This window comes from Rhincodon typus, chromosome 15 (assembly GCF_021869965.1).
Source record: "Rhincodon typus isolate 14 chromosome 15, sRhiTyp1.1, whole genome shotgun sequence".
In the NCBI taxonomy this organism is placed as follows: domain Eukaryota; kingdom Metazoa; phylum Chordata; class Chondrichthyes; order Orectolobiformes; family Rhincodontidae; genus Rhincodon; species Rhincodon typus.
This window is the reverse complement of record NC_063346.1, coordinates 2,929,538-2,944,046: the sequence shown is the minus strand read 5'-3', so window position 1 is coordinate 2,944,046 and position 14,509 is coordinate 2,929,538. Positions and strand designations below refer to the sequence as shown.

At 44.0% G+C, this 14,509-nt stretch overlaps 1 protein-coding gene across 1 annotated transcript in view; it reads right to left on the bottom strand.

Moving 5' to 3' along the window:
- Positions 1-343: 343 nt before the first annotated feature.
- The window catches only part of uba2 (ubiquitin-like modifier activating enzyme 2), a gene marked incomplete at its 5' end in the record, with an annotated part of 51,114 nt that continues 36,948 nt past the window's right edge, over positions 344-14,509 (bottom strand). Inside the window, one exon of the mRNA XM_048605941.1 lies at positions 344-1,504. Coding sequence (XP_048461898.1) covers positions 1,314-1,504 — 191 coding nt within the window. The remainder of the gene's footprint in view (positions 1,505-14,509) is intronic.

The window sequence follows — 14,509 nt, the reverse complement described above, 5'->3', positions numbered from 1 at the left end:
GGCAGGAGGCTTCAGGCAGGAGTTATCCATTTCTTTCACCATCAAACTGGCAGTATGCAGGTATGAACAAGATTACATTAGGCCTGCGTGTTCACTCTGCAAACAGGTGACAAAAATTCACCACACAAGCAAAGGAAGGTGAAGGTAACAGTGTATTTCCCCCTCCGACCAGACAAGGAGAAAGAAACTCAAAATTCTATACACTGTTCCCCCTCCAATATTTAGATAACAGACACAAACCTAAACACAACAACACAAAGGTATGTATGGCCAAGTGTGAGTACTTTCAGGGAGTGCTGCAGAATGGTTGAGGAAGTCAATTGTGGACTGAAGACAAAAACTGTACACAGTGAATGTTTTAATCATGAAAATTGCCATTTGTAACAAAGCTTTTCGGTACGTTTTACAGTCAATTCAGATACAAAAAACCTACTGAAACGACAATCTCAATTTGCTACAAAAATACTTTTAGCTACACATCCGCAGTAACCGCTCTTTCAACACTGAACAGGTCAATTGGATCAGTAAAGGTTCTAGAACGGTCCAAATGGAAATTACATTTTTCTTCTACCCTCCCCAAACTACAGAGCAGGTGACTCTTCTTCTGATAATGCTATGTCCCCATCTCAGCCCATATCCACCCCATACAATCCGACTCCCACTCTGCCAGGAATCATGCTGTGGACATTGCCTGGAGGCAGTCTGACTCAGGACCCCAGCACTGGGAGCTTTAGCCTGACCATTGGGATGATTCAAATCCACTTAAAGTGTGAACAAAAAAAGTTAAGATATTTGTGTTATACAAAAGTCACGTATAAATAACTACAAACTGTAACAAGACACAAGGAAAAGCCCCTCGATCTGATTAAAGGGGCTATAATATCAGGAAGTACAAACAGGCTTGGGGTAAATGAAGTGTTTACAGCAATTTACAAAACATGTCGCCGCTGTTGTACAAACAGGAACATTTTTAATACTTTAACAGCGAATTCTGTAAGTAGCATTAGAGCCAGGGAAGAGGGGGGAGAGAAATAAAACTTGAGAACAGAATTATATTGTACAGCAAACCAGAAGATTTGGGTATCAGTTTATATCCAGCAACGTGGTTGACATTGCTATCAGAACTTGCTGGATGGTGTGACTCTCTCAGCCGTTGGTGGAGTCCCCCCCCCGCCCCACCAGCCAATCAGTTATTTAAGGCTGTGGCTTGTTAGGTTCTGTGCTGACGTCGTTTCCCCCACCCAGCCCACCATAACTGACGACACAGTGTGGTGCTACGACTACAAGAGCAGCACGAGTTGTTATCGTGTCGCTCAATCCAACGCAATGACATCATCCTCCTCCTCCTCTTCCTGCTCAGTGCATATCCGCTTAACACCAAGACTTTCTGCCTCACCCTCCAGTTTTCTCTTCAGGCTCCGGCTATCCATGTTAGTCTCCGTTCCACTGGACGAGGGCATCTCTTCATCTGAGTCAACGATAAGGACATCGTCCTGCTCTGAGGCTGAAGAACAGGACACTGTTATAAAGGTAGGAGAATGGGGCGGTCTGTACAGGGAGGCTCACCACAGTAAAGCACAGGAGCTGGCCATTCAGAGCATCATGCCTGAGGGCTCTTCGAAAGGGTTATCCATTTAGTCCCATCTCCCCACTCTTTCCTGTCTATAATTCCCCTTCAAAAATTTATCCAATTTCCTTTAGTAAGTTACTAATGAATCAGATTCCACTGCTCTTTCAAGCAGAGCATTCCAGAACTCCCTGTGCAGGGAAATATGCAGGAAATCCAAATGGAAGTGAGATTTAATGGCAGTGTGTGCCAGAACCTACTCTCCAGCCTGGAATTATTGTGAACTTTCAAAGTGTATCAGACTCAACACGCAAGGGCATGGTGATGTCTGGGTAGCACAGTGACAACACAACAGGATACAGCTTTTACAGAGCGCTCAACAAGAAACTGGGTGAGTGAGAAAATTTGGTACAGTGATGGAAGAGGTACAGTTTCAGTTTGGCCATTGCCTTAGAGACAGAGAGACTGTGAGACCCAAGAGCTGAGGTCAAGAGGTATTGATTAGATAGGCAAGTAGGCAACTGTTGGTGATGGTTTTATTTTTTCTCTAAAACAGCACAATAGTTTAAACCAGGTCAGGGGAGATTTAATGCTTGTATTAACTACTTAATAGGACCTACAGTAATCTTAGAGTAATATTTCAAAACTTGAAATCATTAGATTTTAAAAAAAAACACAATAGAGATGACGGACACATGGTGTATTGCAGGTGTAGCATGTGGGAGTTGGTGAATACCAGTGATGCACAACTAAATGTGGAGCAAACAGATTCAGCTCAGAATCAATGAGCTGGAGTTTGAGCTTCAGACACAGTAATGCATCAGGAGGAAGAAAGTTACCTGGCACTTTGTTCCAGGAGGTAGTCAGACTGCTCGGATTCAGTACTTCAGTACATGCAGGGTCTAGGGGACATAACAAATGAGGCAAGATCCAGAAGGTAGCACTGGAGGAGCCTCGGCCCTTGCACTAGTCCAGGTTTCTGGCACTTGCAGCTTGTGTGGATGAAAGCAGGGCTTGCAGGGTGGATGAGCAAGCTGACCACAGCAACATGAGGGCTGTTCAAATGGAGGAGAACAAAGGAACATAAGAGACAGTAAAGTTAAGGGGATAAACAAAGTTCTCTGCAACTCAAAGAGAGAGTCCCATTGCCAGAGTTAAGGAAAACTCCTTGAGGCTGGAGAGGAACTTGGAGTGGGCGGTGGGGAAGAATCCAGTCACCGTGTTCCATATAGAGCTAAGGAGGCTTTGCTAAGGGAGAATGAGCAACTAAGGGCTACATTAAAAAACTGAATCACAAAGATAACTATTGCCAGATTACTAACTAAACAATGAGCAAACATAAAATAAGGGAGTTGAACTTGTGGTTCAAAGATTGATGCGAGAGAAATGCATTTGGTTCATGGATCCCTAACACTAGTGCTGGGGAAAAAGGAAGCCATATCATTGAGCCAGTCTTCACTTTGACATCAGTAACCTGATGAATTACATTAACAGGTTCGTACAGAACTTTAAGCTATAAGCTAAATATCGTGGTTGGTGGTAAAACAGAGATTGAGCAAGTTACTGAAAAAGGCCAAGGGAACACGACAGCGCACCAACATGAATAATGAAAATCAGAATGTGACCAGAAGGGACAGAATGTGACAAGCTTAAGAGTGCATAGACTATTAGGGTCAGAGCCAGGAAAAATGTGTAAAAATACAGAATTAAAAGCTATTTATGTTAAAACGTACATTGTTTTGTTAAAAATATGGATGAACAGATGTCACAAATGGAAATAAATGGGTATGACATGGTGGCTGTAAAGTGATCAAGACTGGAAACTGAATATTCAAAGGTATTATAAGAAATAGCAAGGCAGAGAGATCACTTGAGAGAACAGTTTGTAGGCCATCTAATGATAGCTGCACTGGAAGGGAGGTTAATCAAGTGGCAACAGGGGCTTTCAAAGAAGGTTCTGCAATAATCATGTGCACTTTGAATTTTCATATTGATTGGACAAATCGAACTGGCAAAGGCAGCTTTGAGGATTAGTTTTGACCGTGTATTTTGGATAAATACATTTTAAAACCAGCCTTTTCAAGAGAACAGGTTATTTACATCTAGTAATGTATAATGAGACATGATTGCTGGCTGATCTCATAGTAAAGAATCTTCTAGGGAAGACTGATCATAGTACAATCTCACGAACAGTCTAATGATTAGAAACACGGGCCAGAAACAAGCTGTCTTTAAATTAAAGCTCATTGTTGCAAAGTTGGGCAGAATATTTGTGGATTGGATGGTAGGATTTGGTGTTTTGTAAAATATTGGGTGTCTGTAAAATGCTGGGGAGCGGGGGGAGAGGTAGTGTGTGGTCCCTTTAAAAGATGATGTGCTTTTTCTATGCTTATAGATTCAGAAAGGATGTCTGTGGGCAGGAGCTTGTGGGTTTGCAGGTGCACAGAGCACCCGAACTGAAACATTTGTATCAAAAGGCTGTACAGTCAGCAGGCCCAAGCAGCAGCTTTGTTTTGTTATCAAGACAAGATTTGAATTTAGCTAATTAATTTGAACCATGCACATAGATACCAAAAACTAATTAAATTTAAATCTGATCATTTTGACAACATAAGACCAATGCTATTATAAGAAATATTGATATGTCATCAAGGGTATAAAAGGAGGGGCCGTCAGGCAAAGATGGGAGAGCCAACTGCCATCTGCAAGAGTTAATAGCTCTCAGCTTTCAAGAGAGAATCACTAGCTCTCACAGTCTTCTCAACATTTTAGAGAAAGCACCATCTAAATCAAGGGTACTCACAGCACATTTAGTTAATATTCCTGACAGAACATTCGACGGAGAAGGCACAGAGCATTTCAGAACACTTAATCTGGCTGTAATTTTGAGAAACTAATTTTTTTTTAAACTTTATTTTACATAAGTGGGACTTGTATTTATTGGAACAGCATACCATTACAATCTTGTTTTATTCAAGAATAGTTAGCAGTTAAAAGGGGTTTATTTGGTTTATTAATAATTTAGTTAATTTTTCACTGTTAGAGTTAAATAAATAAAATTGTTACTTGTCAATTGTAAAATAGGTGTCAGGGATTTATTTTACTTAACCACTGGATGTTGCAAAAAAAAAGTGATTACACCCCTTCTCACACTTCTTTTAACAGGTTAGAGGGCGAGGTGCTCCTCCCTTGGTGTTATTGGGGTCTATATCTGCTTTATAACAGATTGTGGGCTCATCTGGGATCTGGCCAGCTCGGGTCTGGGATTTGGACAGGTTGTACAGATTAGGTCCGGGATTAGGACAGATTTAAACAGATTTGGGGATTAATGTCCTAGATCATTAAATAAAACTTAAGTGAGAAGTGGAAAATCTGCTTAATTTTGGTTGCTCGTTGCTGATTAAATCAAAAGTGGGGAAATGGCTCTTAACAGTGCTAAAGAGGTTTTGGGGGTTGAAGATACTTCCCAAATTTGCCAAGAAAGTTCATAAAGACAGAAAAAGGAGACACTTTTAGAATTAGCAGACAGGCTAGAATGGGGTTTAACTAGGGATAAGAAGAAAGCTGACATTGTAACAGAGTTAGCTAAGCATTTAGTATATCAGAGAAAGAAATCAATTGCAGTGGAGGTAGAAAAAAATTAAATTGCAAATAAGACAACTAGAGTTAGAAGAGAAAGAAAGGGAAAGAACAGCCATGTCAGAAGATAAAGACAGGGAAAGAAGGTTCTCAGCTGAGCAAAAAGAAAAAGAGAAAAGAAAGGGAGAAAGAGAGTGTGAACTTCGGAAGTTGCCAATTAAACAGGAAAGTCAATTTAGAAGGATGGACATGATGTTGGAAGTTAGGCTTAGTGAGGAGGACAGTGATGAGGAGCAGACCCATCATAGCCAAAAGCTTGGTAGGGATATGTACAAATATGTCAAAACATTACCAAAATTCGATGAAAGAAATGTAGAAGCCTTTCTCATTTCCTTTGAGAAATTGGCTAAACAGATGAACTGCCGGAGTCTATACGGGAACGTTAATTCGAACCAAGTCAGTAGGCAGGACTAGTGAGGTGTTTGCAGCGCTGTCAGAGGTGGTGTCAGGAGAACATGAAGGAGTAAAACAGGCGCTTTTGAGTGCCTATGAATTGATACCAAAAGCATACAGACAACGGTTCACAAATGTAAGAAAGGAACCAGGTCAGTCTTATATCAAGTTTGAAAGAATTAAACACATCAACTTTGATAGATGGGTGAGTGCATTAAAGATAGAAAAGACATACGAGAATCTTAACAATGTTATTCTGCTGGAGTTTAAAAGCTTACTTCCAGAAGTGATAAGAACTCATGTTGAGGAACAAAGTTAAAACAGGGAGAAGAACTGCAGGGATGGCGGATGAATACGCATTAGTGCATAAATCAAAACCGAGCTTCCGACAGCAATTTCATTCTGTGAGGGATAGAAATTGGGAAAAAGTAGATCACACTGGAAACAGTTTACCACATGTGAAAAAAGAAACCCAAGAGGGTGGAAAAGAGGTGAAAGGCCTCAGGTGCTTTCACTGTAATAGAGGGGGACACACAAAGTCACAGTGCTGATGGTTTAAGAAAGGCACTGGAAAAAAGGATGTGGTAAAAGATGATGAACCAGTGGGATTAGTTGTGATAGTGACGGAAATCCCAAGAGAAGTCGAGGAGCTGCAGGAGTGTGCACAGCCTAGTCTGGAGCTGGAAAGTAAGATACCACCCGATCTCTTCAAAGACTTCGTCTGCATGGGTAAGGTTTACTCAGGTAGAACAAGGGGAGTTCGTAAAGAAGTTAAAATATTGTGAGATATGAGAGCTGATCAGTCTCTAATAGTAAGAGATGAAAACATTTGCACTCCTTCTGAAATATTGCCTGAGAGAGTGATAATCTGTAGAATAAATGGAGAGAGAATTAATATTCCCCTGTGTAAGACAAGGCTGGCAAGTTTAATCAAGACTGGGGAAGTGATGGTGGGAGTGATTGAGAAATTGGCCATTCCAGGAATACAGTCTGTTCTTGGAAATGATATAGCTAGATCGCAGGTGGATGTGAAGACCGTTGCAGTGGAGAAGCCAAAAGAAAACCTGTGAACTGAGGAGTTAAAATTAAAAGAGAAAGATGAAGGAGTTGAGATCCAATTAGCTGACACACTGTTTGATGAGACAGTTAAGGAAAAACCTAAGCAAGTAGAGGATCAGGCAGAGGTGTTTAGTTCTGAAAGGCTAATGGAGTTACAACAAAAAGATGAGACGATAAAGGATTTATAGTGTAAAGCCTACTCAGAAAAGGAATCAGAATGTATTCCAGAACGCTATGACATTAAGAATAAAATGTTAAGGTGGAAATTCGAACCATGCACTTAGATATGGAAAACCAATTAAATTTAAATCTGATGGTTTTGACAACATACGACCAATCCTATTGTAAGATACTGATATGTCATCAAGGGTATAAAAGAAGGGGCAGTTGGGCAAAGACATGACAGCAAACTGCCATCTGCAAGAGTTAATAGCGCTCAGCTCTCTCTCTCTCTAGAGAGACAGAGAGAAAATTGCTAGTTCTCACAGTTTTGTCTTAAATTTCAGAGAAAGACCATCTAAATCAAAGGTACCTATGGCACAACTAGTTAATATCTCTGACAGAAGAATTCGACTGAGAAGGCATTCCTGACAGAACACTCAATGCAGAAGGCACAGAGCATTCCGGAACACTTAAACTGGTTGTAATTTTGAGAGAATAAATGCTATTTTTTTTTTCGTTTTTACATTATATAAGTGGGACTTTCATTTATTGCAACAGCATACCATTAGAATCTTGTTTTATTCAGGAATAGTTAGTAATTAAAAGGAGTTTATTCAGCTGGTTAACAATTTAGTTAATTTGTTCACTTGTTAGAGTTAGGTAAATAAATTGTTACAAAAACAAAGTTGCTGGAAAAGCTCAGCAGGTCTGGCAGCATCTGCGAAGGAGAAAACAGAGTTAACGTCTCGGGTCCGGTGACCCTTCCTCAGAACTGATGGTGGCTGGGAAAACATCAGTTTATATGCAGAATGTCAGTTTATATATACAGGTGGGGTAGGGAGTAAACGATAGGATAGAGCCCAAAGAGAGAGAAAGACAGTTGGACAGACAAAGGAGTTGCTAACGATCAGGCTGGGAGGGTGAATAGTTGTTAATGGGGACTGTTAGTGACTAACAACAGGGGGTGTGTAGTGGCAGGCTATGTGGTGTTTGGGGTGGGGGGCGGGGGGCTGGGACATGGAAGAGTTTAGGCCCTAAAATTATTGAACTCAATATGGAGTCCGGAGGGCTGTAGGATCCCCAAGCGGAAAATGAGGTGTTGTTCCTCCAGCTTCTGTTGGGCTTCGCTGGAACACTGTAGCAAGCCAGAGACAGAGATGTTGGCCAGGGAGCAAGGTGGTGCATTGAAGTGGCAAGCAACAGGTAGTTCAGGGTCTTTTTTGCAAGCAGAACGCAGATGTTCTGCGAAGCGGTCGTCAAGTCTACGCTTCGTTTCCCCAATGTAGAGGAGACCACATTGTGAGCAGCGAATGCAGCAGACTAGATTCTTGAAAGTGCAGGTGAAATGTTGCTTCACCTGGAAGGTATGTTTGGGCCCTTGGACTCTGGGGAGGGAGGAGGTAAATGCGCAGGTGTTGCACCTTCGCCGGTTACAGGGGAAGGTGCCGTAGGGTTGTGGGGAGGTGTTAGGGGTGAAGGAAGTGTTGACCAGGGTGTCCCGGAGGGAACGGTCCCTGCGGAAGGCGGACAAGGGAGGGGAGGGGAATATGTGTCTGGTGGTAGCATCTTGCTGGAAGTGGCAGAAATGGCATCTGATGATCTTCTGGATGTGGATGCTGATGCTGGTGGGATGGTAGGTGAGGATAGGGGGAACCCTATCGCTGTTGCAGGAGGGAAGAGAAGGGATGAGGGCGGAAGTGCGGGAGATGGGTCGGACCCGGTTGAGGGCCCTGTTGACAACGGAGCTGGGGAATCCTCGGTTGAGGAAGAAGGTGGACATTTCAGAGGCTCCCATGTCGAAGTTGGCCTCATCTGAACATCCAGAAGATCATCAGACGCCATTTCCGCCATCTCCAGCAAGATGCCACCACCAGACACATATTCCCCTCCCCTCCCTTGTTCGCCTTCCGCAGGGACCGTTCCCTCCGGGACACTTTGCAGAGTCCAAGGGCCCAAACATACCTTCCAGGTGAAGCAACACTTCACCTGCACTTCCAAGAATCTAGTCTGCTGCATTTGCTGCTCACAAATGTGGTCTCCTCTACATTGGGGAAACAAAGCGTAGACTTGGCGACCGCTTCGCAGAACATCTACGTTCTGCTCGCAAAAAAGACCCTGAACTACCTGTTGCCTGCCACTTCAATGCACCACCTTGCTCCCTGGCCAACATCTCTGTCTCTGGCTTGCTACAGTGTTCCAGTGAAGCCCAACGCAAGCTGGAGGAACAACACCTCATTTTCCGCTTGGAGACTCTACAGCCCTCCGGACTCAATATTGAGTTCAATAATTTTAGGGCCTAAACTCTCCCATGTCCCAGCACCCCCACCCCACATACCAGGCCTTGTTACCACATAGCCTGCCACTACACACCCCCTGTTGTTAGTCACTAACAGTCCCCATTAACAACTACTCACCCTCCCAGCCTGATCATTAGCAACTCCTTTGTCTGTCCAACTGTCTTTCTCTCTCTTTGGGTTCTATCCTACCGTTTACTCCCTACCCCACCTGTATATACAAACGGACGTTCTGTATATAAACTGATGTTTTCCCAGCCACCATCAGTTCTGAGGAAGGGTCATCGGACCCAAAACGTTAACGTTGTTTTCTCCTTCACAGATGCTGCCAGACCTGCTGAGCTTTTCCAGCAACTTTGTTTTTGTTTCTGATTTACAGCATCTGCAGTTCTTTTGCTTTTTAAATAAATTGTTAATTGTTGATTGTAGAGTGAGTGTCAGGGGTTTATTTTTACTGAACCACTAGAAGTTGTGAAAATAAAAACATTACACAACGTCTCACACTCCTTTTAACAGATTATAGGCCGAGGTGCTCCTTTCTGGGTGTTTCAGTTTTAGTTATCAGAGCGGGGTCTACCTCTGCTTTATAACACTCACCAGAAAAGTATGAGAACAGAGCTAGCTGAAGTGGAATGGGATATAGGTTAAAAGTTCATGCTTTAGATAAGTAACGGCAAGCCTTGTAATGACATTTTGAGCCCTCAAAGATATTAAGAGAAAAAATTCTACAACAAAGATGAACCAGTCGTGGCTAACTATGGAATTTAAGGAGTACGTCAATTTGAAATAAAGTATGTACAATATTATGAAGATTGGTAGGCCAGAAGATTGAGAAAATTTATTTATTTTCAGTGAGTAATTAGGAAGGTAAAAGGAATGTTGCAGGATTTAACTTCAAGGGGATGGAGTAGAAGAGTAGGGATGGTTTGGAACAGTTGTACAGGGTGTTGGTGAGACCATGACTATTAGTGTATTCAGTTCTGGTCTTTATATTTAAGGAAGGATATACATGTACAGGAGGCTGATCAGAGAAAATTCACTCAGCTGTTATTCCTGGGATCAAGGGATGCCTTAAGAAAGGTTAGACAAATTAGGCCTTACTCATTGAAGTTTACAAGAATAAGAAGTGATCTTGTTAAATCAAATAAGATAGCGTGGGAAACACAAAATAAAGAATTGCAGATACCGAAGATCTGAAGTAAAAACAAATTCGCTGGAGAAACTCAGCAGGTCTGTAAGTATCTCACAGATACAGTTTCAAGTCCAGTGACCCTGCTTCAGAAATGAAGATGGGTCATAAGATCGTGAGGAAACTTGACACGATGTTAAGAGGCCTATTATCCCTCATGGGAATACTATAACAAGGCAACGTTGTCTCAGTACAACAGGTTATTAATCTAAGAAGGAAATGAGGAAGAATTTCTTCTTGAATGATCATTAATCTTTGGAATTCTCTACCCAGGAAGCAATGAAGCTGGGTCATGGACAATACTTGATGTGAAGTTGACAGATTTTGATATACAGGGGACTTTCAGGATAGTGCAGCTAAGGCCACAATCAGATCAGCCATGATCTTATTAAATGGCACAGCAGGCACGAGGGGTCATTTCTTCTGTTCTTATACGGTTTGCATGAAATATAATGTAGCAAGATGTGAACTTGTCCACTTTGGCAGGAAGCAAAAAAAAATGCATTTTATTTACTCGGAGAGAGATTGCAGAACTGAGTAGAGAGGTCTGAATGTCCAAGTATATCAATCACAAAGTTAGTATTCAGGTACAAGTTATTAGGACAGCCAATGTAATGTCATGCATTTATATTCAAGAGATGAAAAATCAAGTAGGAATGCCTTGTCACAGTTGCACAACTAAGATCACCTCTTGAGTACCATGTAGAGTTTTGGTTTCCTTATTGAAGGAAGTAGATTAAGGATTTAGAAGGCATTCAGAGAAAGTTCACGTGACAAATATCTGCGATGGTGTGTAGGTGAGAGGGAGATAATATTTGCCTTATGAGGATAAGTTAGACAGGTTGGGCCTAAATCGGTCAGAGTTTAGAAGAATGAGACTAACTTACTGAAACATCCTGAGGGTATCTGACAGAATGGGTACTGAAAGGATGTTTCCCCTTGTGGGACAGACTAGATCATCATAGAATCCCTACAATATGGAAACAGGCCCTTTGACCTAACAAGTCCACACCGCCCGTCAGAGAATCCCAACCAGACCCATCCCTCATAATCACCTAATCTACACATTCCTGAACACTATGGGCAATTTAGGCTGGCCAAACCACCTAACCTGCACATCTTCAGGACTGTGGGAGGAAACCCACGCAGAGATGGGAAGAATGTGCAAACTCCACACAGACAGTCGCCCGAGGATGGAATTAAACGCGGGTCCCTGTCGCTGTGAGGCAGCAGTGCTAACCACTGAGCCACCGTGCTGCCCCAAGATCTAGGGGATCATGTTTAAAATTAAGGGGTTTTTCATATAAGAGAATAAGAATTCTTGAAGGAGAATTCTTTTCTCCAGTCTCTGGAAACCCGTTTCATAAGAGAGTGGAGAATGTGGATGTTGGATATTCTTAAGGCAGAGTAGGTAAGATTTTTGACTAACAAAGGAGTCAAAGGTTATTGGAGGTAGGCATTATGTGAGGTTGAGACCGAAACCACATCAGCAAAAATCTTACTATACAGGCACAGCAGATGTGTTGGGCTGAATGGCTTAATCCTAAATCTAATTTGTACATTTTATGAGCAGTGTGCAAGTTGGCTGCCCTATATTAGAGAAAGTCAGAAGCCAATCCTTGAAGAAGCAGCGCTCCTAAAGCTTGTGATTTCAAATAAACCTGTTGGACTACAACCTGGTGTCGTGTGACGTCTGACTTTTTCCACCCAGTCCAATACTGGCACCTCCACATCATGGCTATATTAAAGAATCACAGAATGGTTACAACATAGAAGGAAGCCATTTGAACTATTGCTCCTCAGAACCAGCAGAGAAACAATCTGTCACGTCACTCCCTTACCTTTCCCATTGACCTGCACACACCAGATGGCAGTCCAATTCTCTGTGCTTCAACTGAACCTGCTTCCACCACATCTTCGGATAGTTCAAAATCTAACCACATGCTGTGCTTGTTTTGTCAACTATTCCAATTCTGTTTAGAGACAAAAACAAACTACAGATGCTGGAAGCCAAGACAGACAAACAGGACACTTGAACGCAGCAAGCCAGGCAGCATCTGGAGGAAATGAGATGTCAATGTTTCGGGTATTACTCTTCTCCAATCCTAAAGAAAGGTAGTACCCAAAACGTTGACTTCTTCCTTCCTTCAGGTCTGCCTGGCTTGCTGTGTTCTTCCAGCCTCCTGTTGGTCTATTCTAAATCTGTGGCTTCTGATTCTGAAGCCTTCTACTAATGGGAACAGTTTCTCCCTATCAATCCAGTCTCAAGATTTTAAATACCTGCATTACAACAGTAACTCATTTCAAAGGAATCTCCTTGATCATAGATAACAAGCTGTAGAGCTGGATGAACACAGCAGGCCAAGCAGCATCAGAGGAGCAGGAAGGCTGACGTTTTGGGCCTAGACCCTTCTTCAGAAATGGGGGAGGGGAAGGGGGTTCTGAAATAAACAGGGAGATGGGGGGAGGCGGATAGAAGATGGATAGAGGAGAAGATAGGTGGAGAGGAGACAGACAGGTCAAAGAGGCAGGCATGGAGCCAGTAAAGGTGAGTGTAGGTGGGGAGGTAGGGAGGAGATAGGTCAGTCCAGGGAGGACGGACAGGTCAAGGGGGCGGGATGAGGTTAGTAGGTAGGAGATGGGGGTGGGGCTTGAGGTGGGAGGAGGGGATAGGTGGGAGGAAGGACAGGTTAGGGAGGCGGGGACAAGCTGGGCTGGTTTTGGGATGCGGTCGGGGGAGGGGAGATTTTGAAGCTTGTGAAGTCCACATTGATACCATTGGGCTGCAGGGTTCCCAAGCGGAATATGAGTTGCTGTTCCTGAAACCTTCGAGTAGCATCGTTGTGGCACTGCAGGAGGCCCAGGATGGACATGTTGTCTGTGGAATGGGAGGGGGAGTTGAAATGGTTCACGACTGGGAGGTGCAGTTGTTTAGTGCGAACCAAGCATAGGTGTTCTGCAAAGCGGTCCCCAAGCCTCCGCTTGGATTCCCCGATGTAGAGGGGCCACAACGGGAACTGCGGATGCAGTATACCATATTAGCAGATGTGCAGGTGAACATCTGCTTGATGTGGAAAGTCTTCTTGGGGCCTGGGATGGGGGTGAGGAGGGAGGTGTAGGGGCAGGTGTAGCACTTCCTGCGGTTGCAGGGAAAAGTGCCGGGTGAGGTGGGGCTGGAGGGTATGTGGAGCGGACAAGGGAGTCACGGAGAGAGTGGTCCCTCCAGAAAGCAGATGAGGGTGGGGAGGGAAAAAGCGGATGAGATGGCCTAAAGGCCCTCTGCTACTTCCTGTCCTGCAGGCCCGACCAGTCCCCCTCCATTGACACCCTCATTCGCTTAGCCGAACTCATCCTCACCCTCAACAACTTCTCTTTCAATTCCTCCCACTTCCTACAAAGTGGGTGGCCATGGGTATCTGCATGGTCCCAACCTACGCCTGCCTCTTTGTGGGTTACGTGGAACAATCCCTCTTCCATACCTACACTGGCCCTAAACCCCACCTCTTCCTGTTACATTGATGACTGTATCAGCGCCTCCTCGTGGGAGCACGAGGAGCTCAAACAGTTCATCCACTTCACCAACACCTTCCACCCCAACCTTAAGTTCACCTGGACCATCTCTAATACCTCTCTCTCCTTCCTGGACCTCTGTGTCTCCATCTCTGGCAACCACCTAGAAACCAATATCCATTTCAAGCCCACCGACTCCCACAGCTACCTAGAATACACCTCCTCCCATTCACCTTCCTGCAAAAATGCCATCCCCTATTCCCAATTTCTTCGCCTCCGCCGCATCTGCTCCCAGGATGAGGCATTCCACTCCCGTACATCTCAGATGTCCTCGTTTTTCAAGGACAGCAACTTCCCCCTCTCAGTGGTCGAGAACGCCCGCGACCGTGTCTCCTGCATTTCCCGCAACTCATCCCTCACAGCCCCTCCCCGCAATAACAACCAAGACAGAATCCCCCTCGCCCTCACGTACCATCCCACTAACCTCCGGATCCAACGCATCATCCTCCGACACTTCCGCCATCTGCAATCTGACCCCACCACCAAAGACATTTTTCCCTCCCCACCCGTATCTGCGTTCCGGAGGGATCTCTCTCTCCTTGACTCCCTTGTCCGCTCCACACTCCCCTCCAGCCCCACCTCACCTGGCACTTTTCCCTCAAACGCAGGAAGTGCTACACCTGCCCCTACACCTCC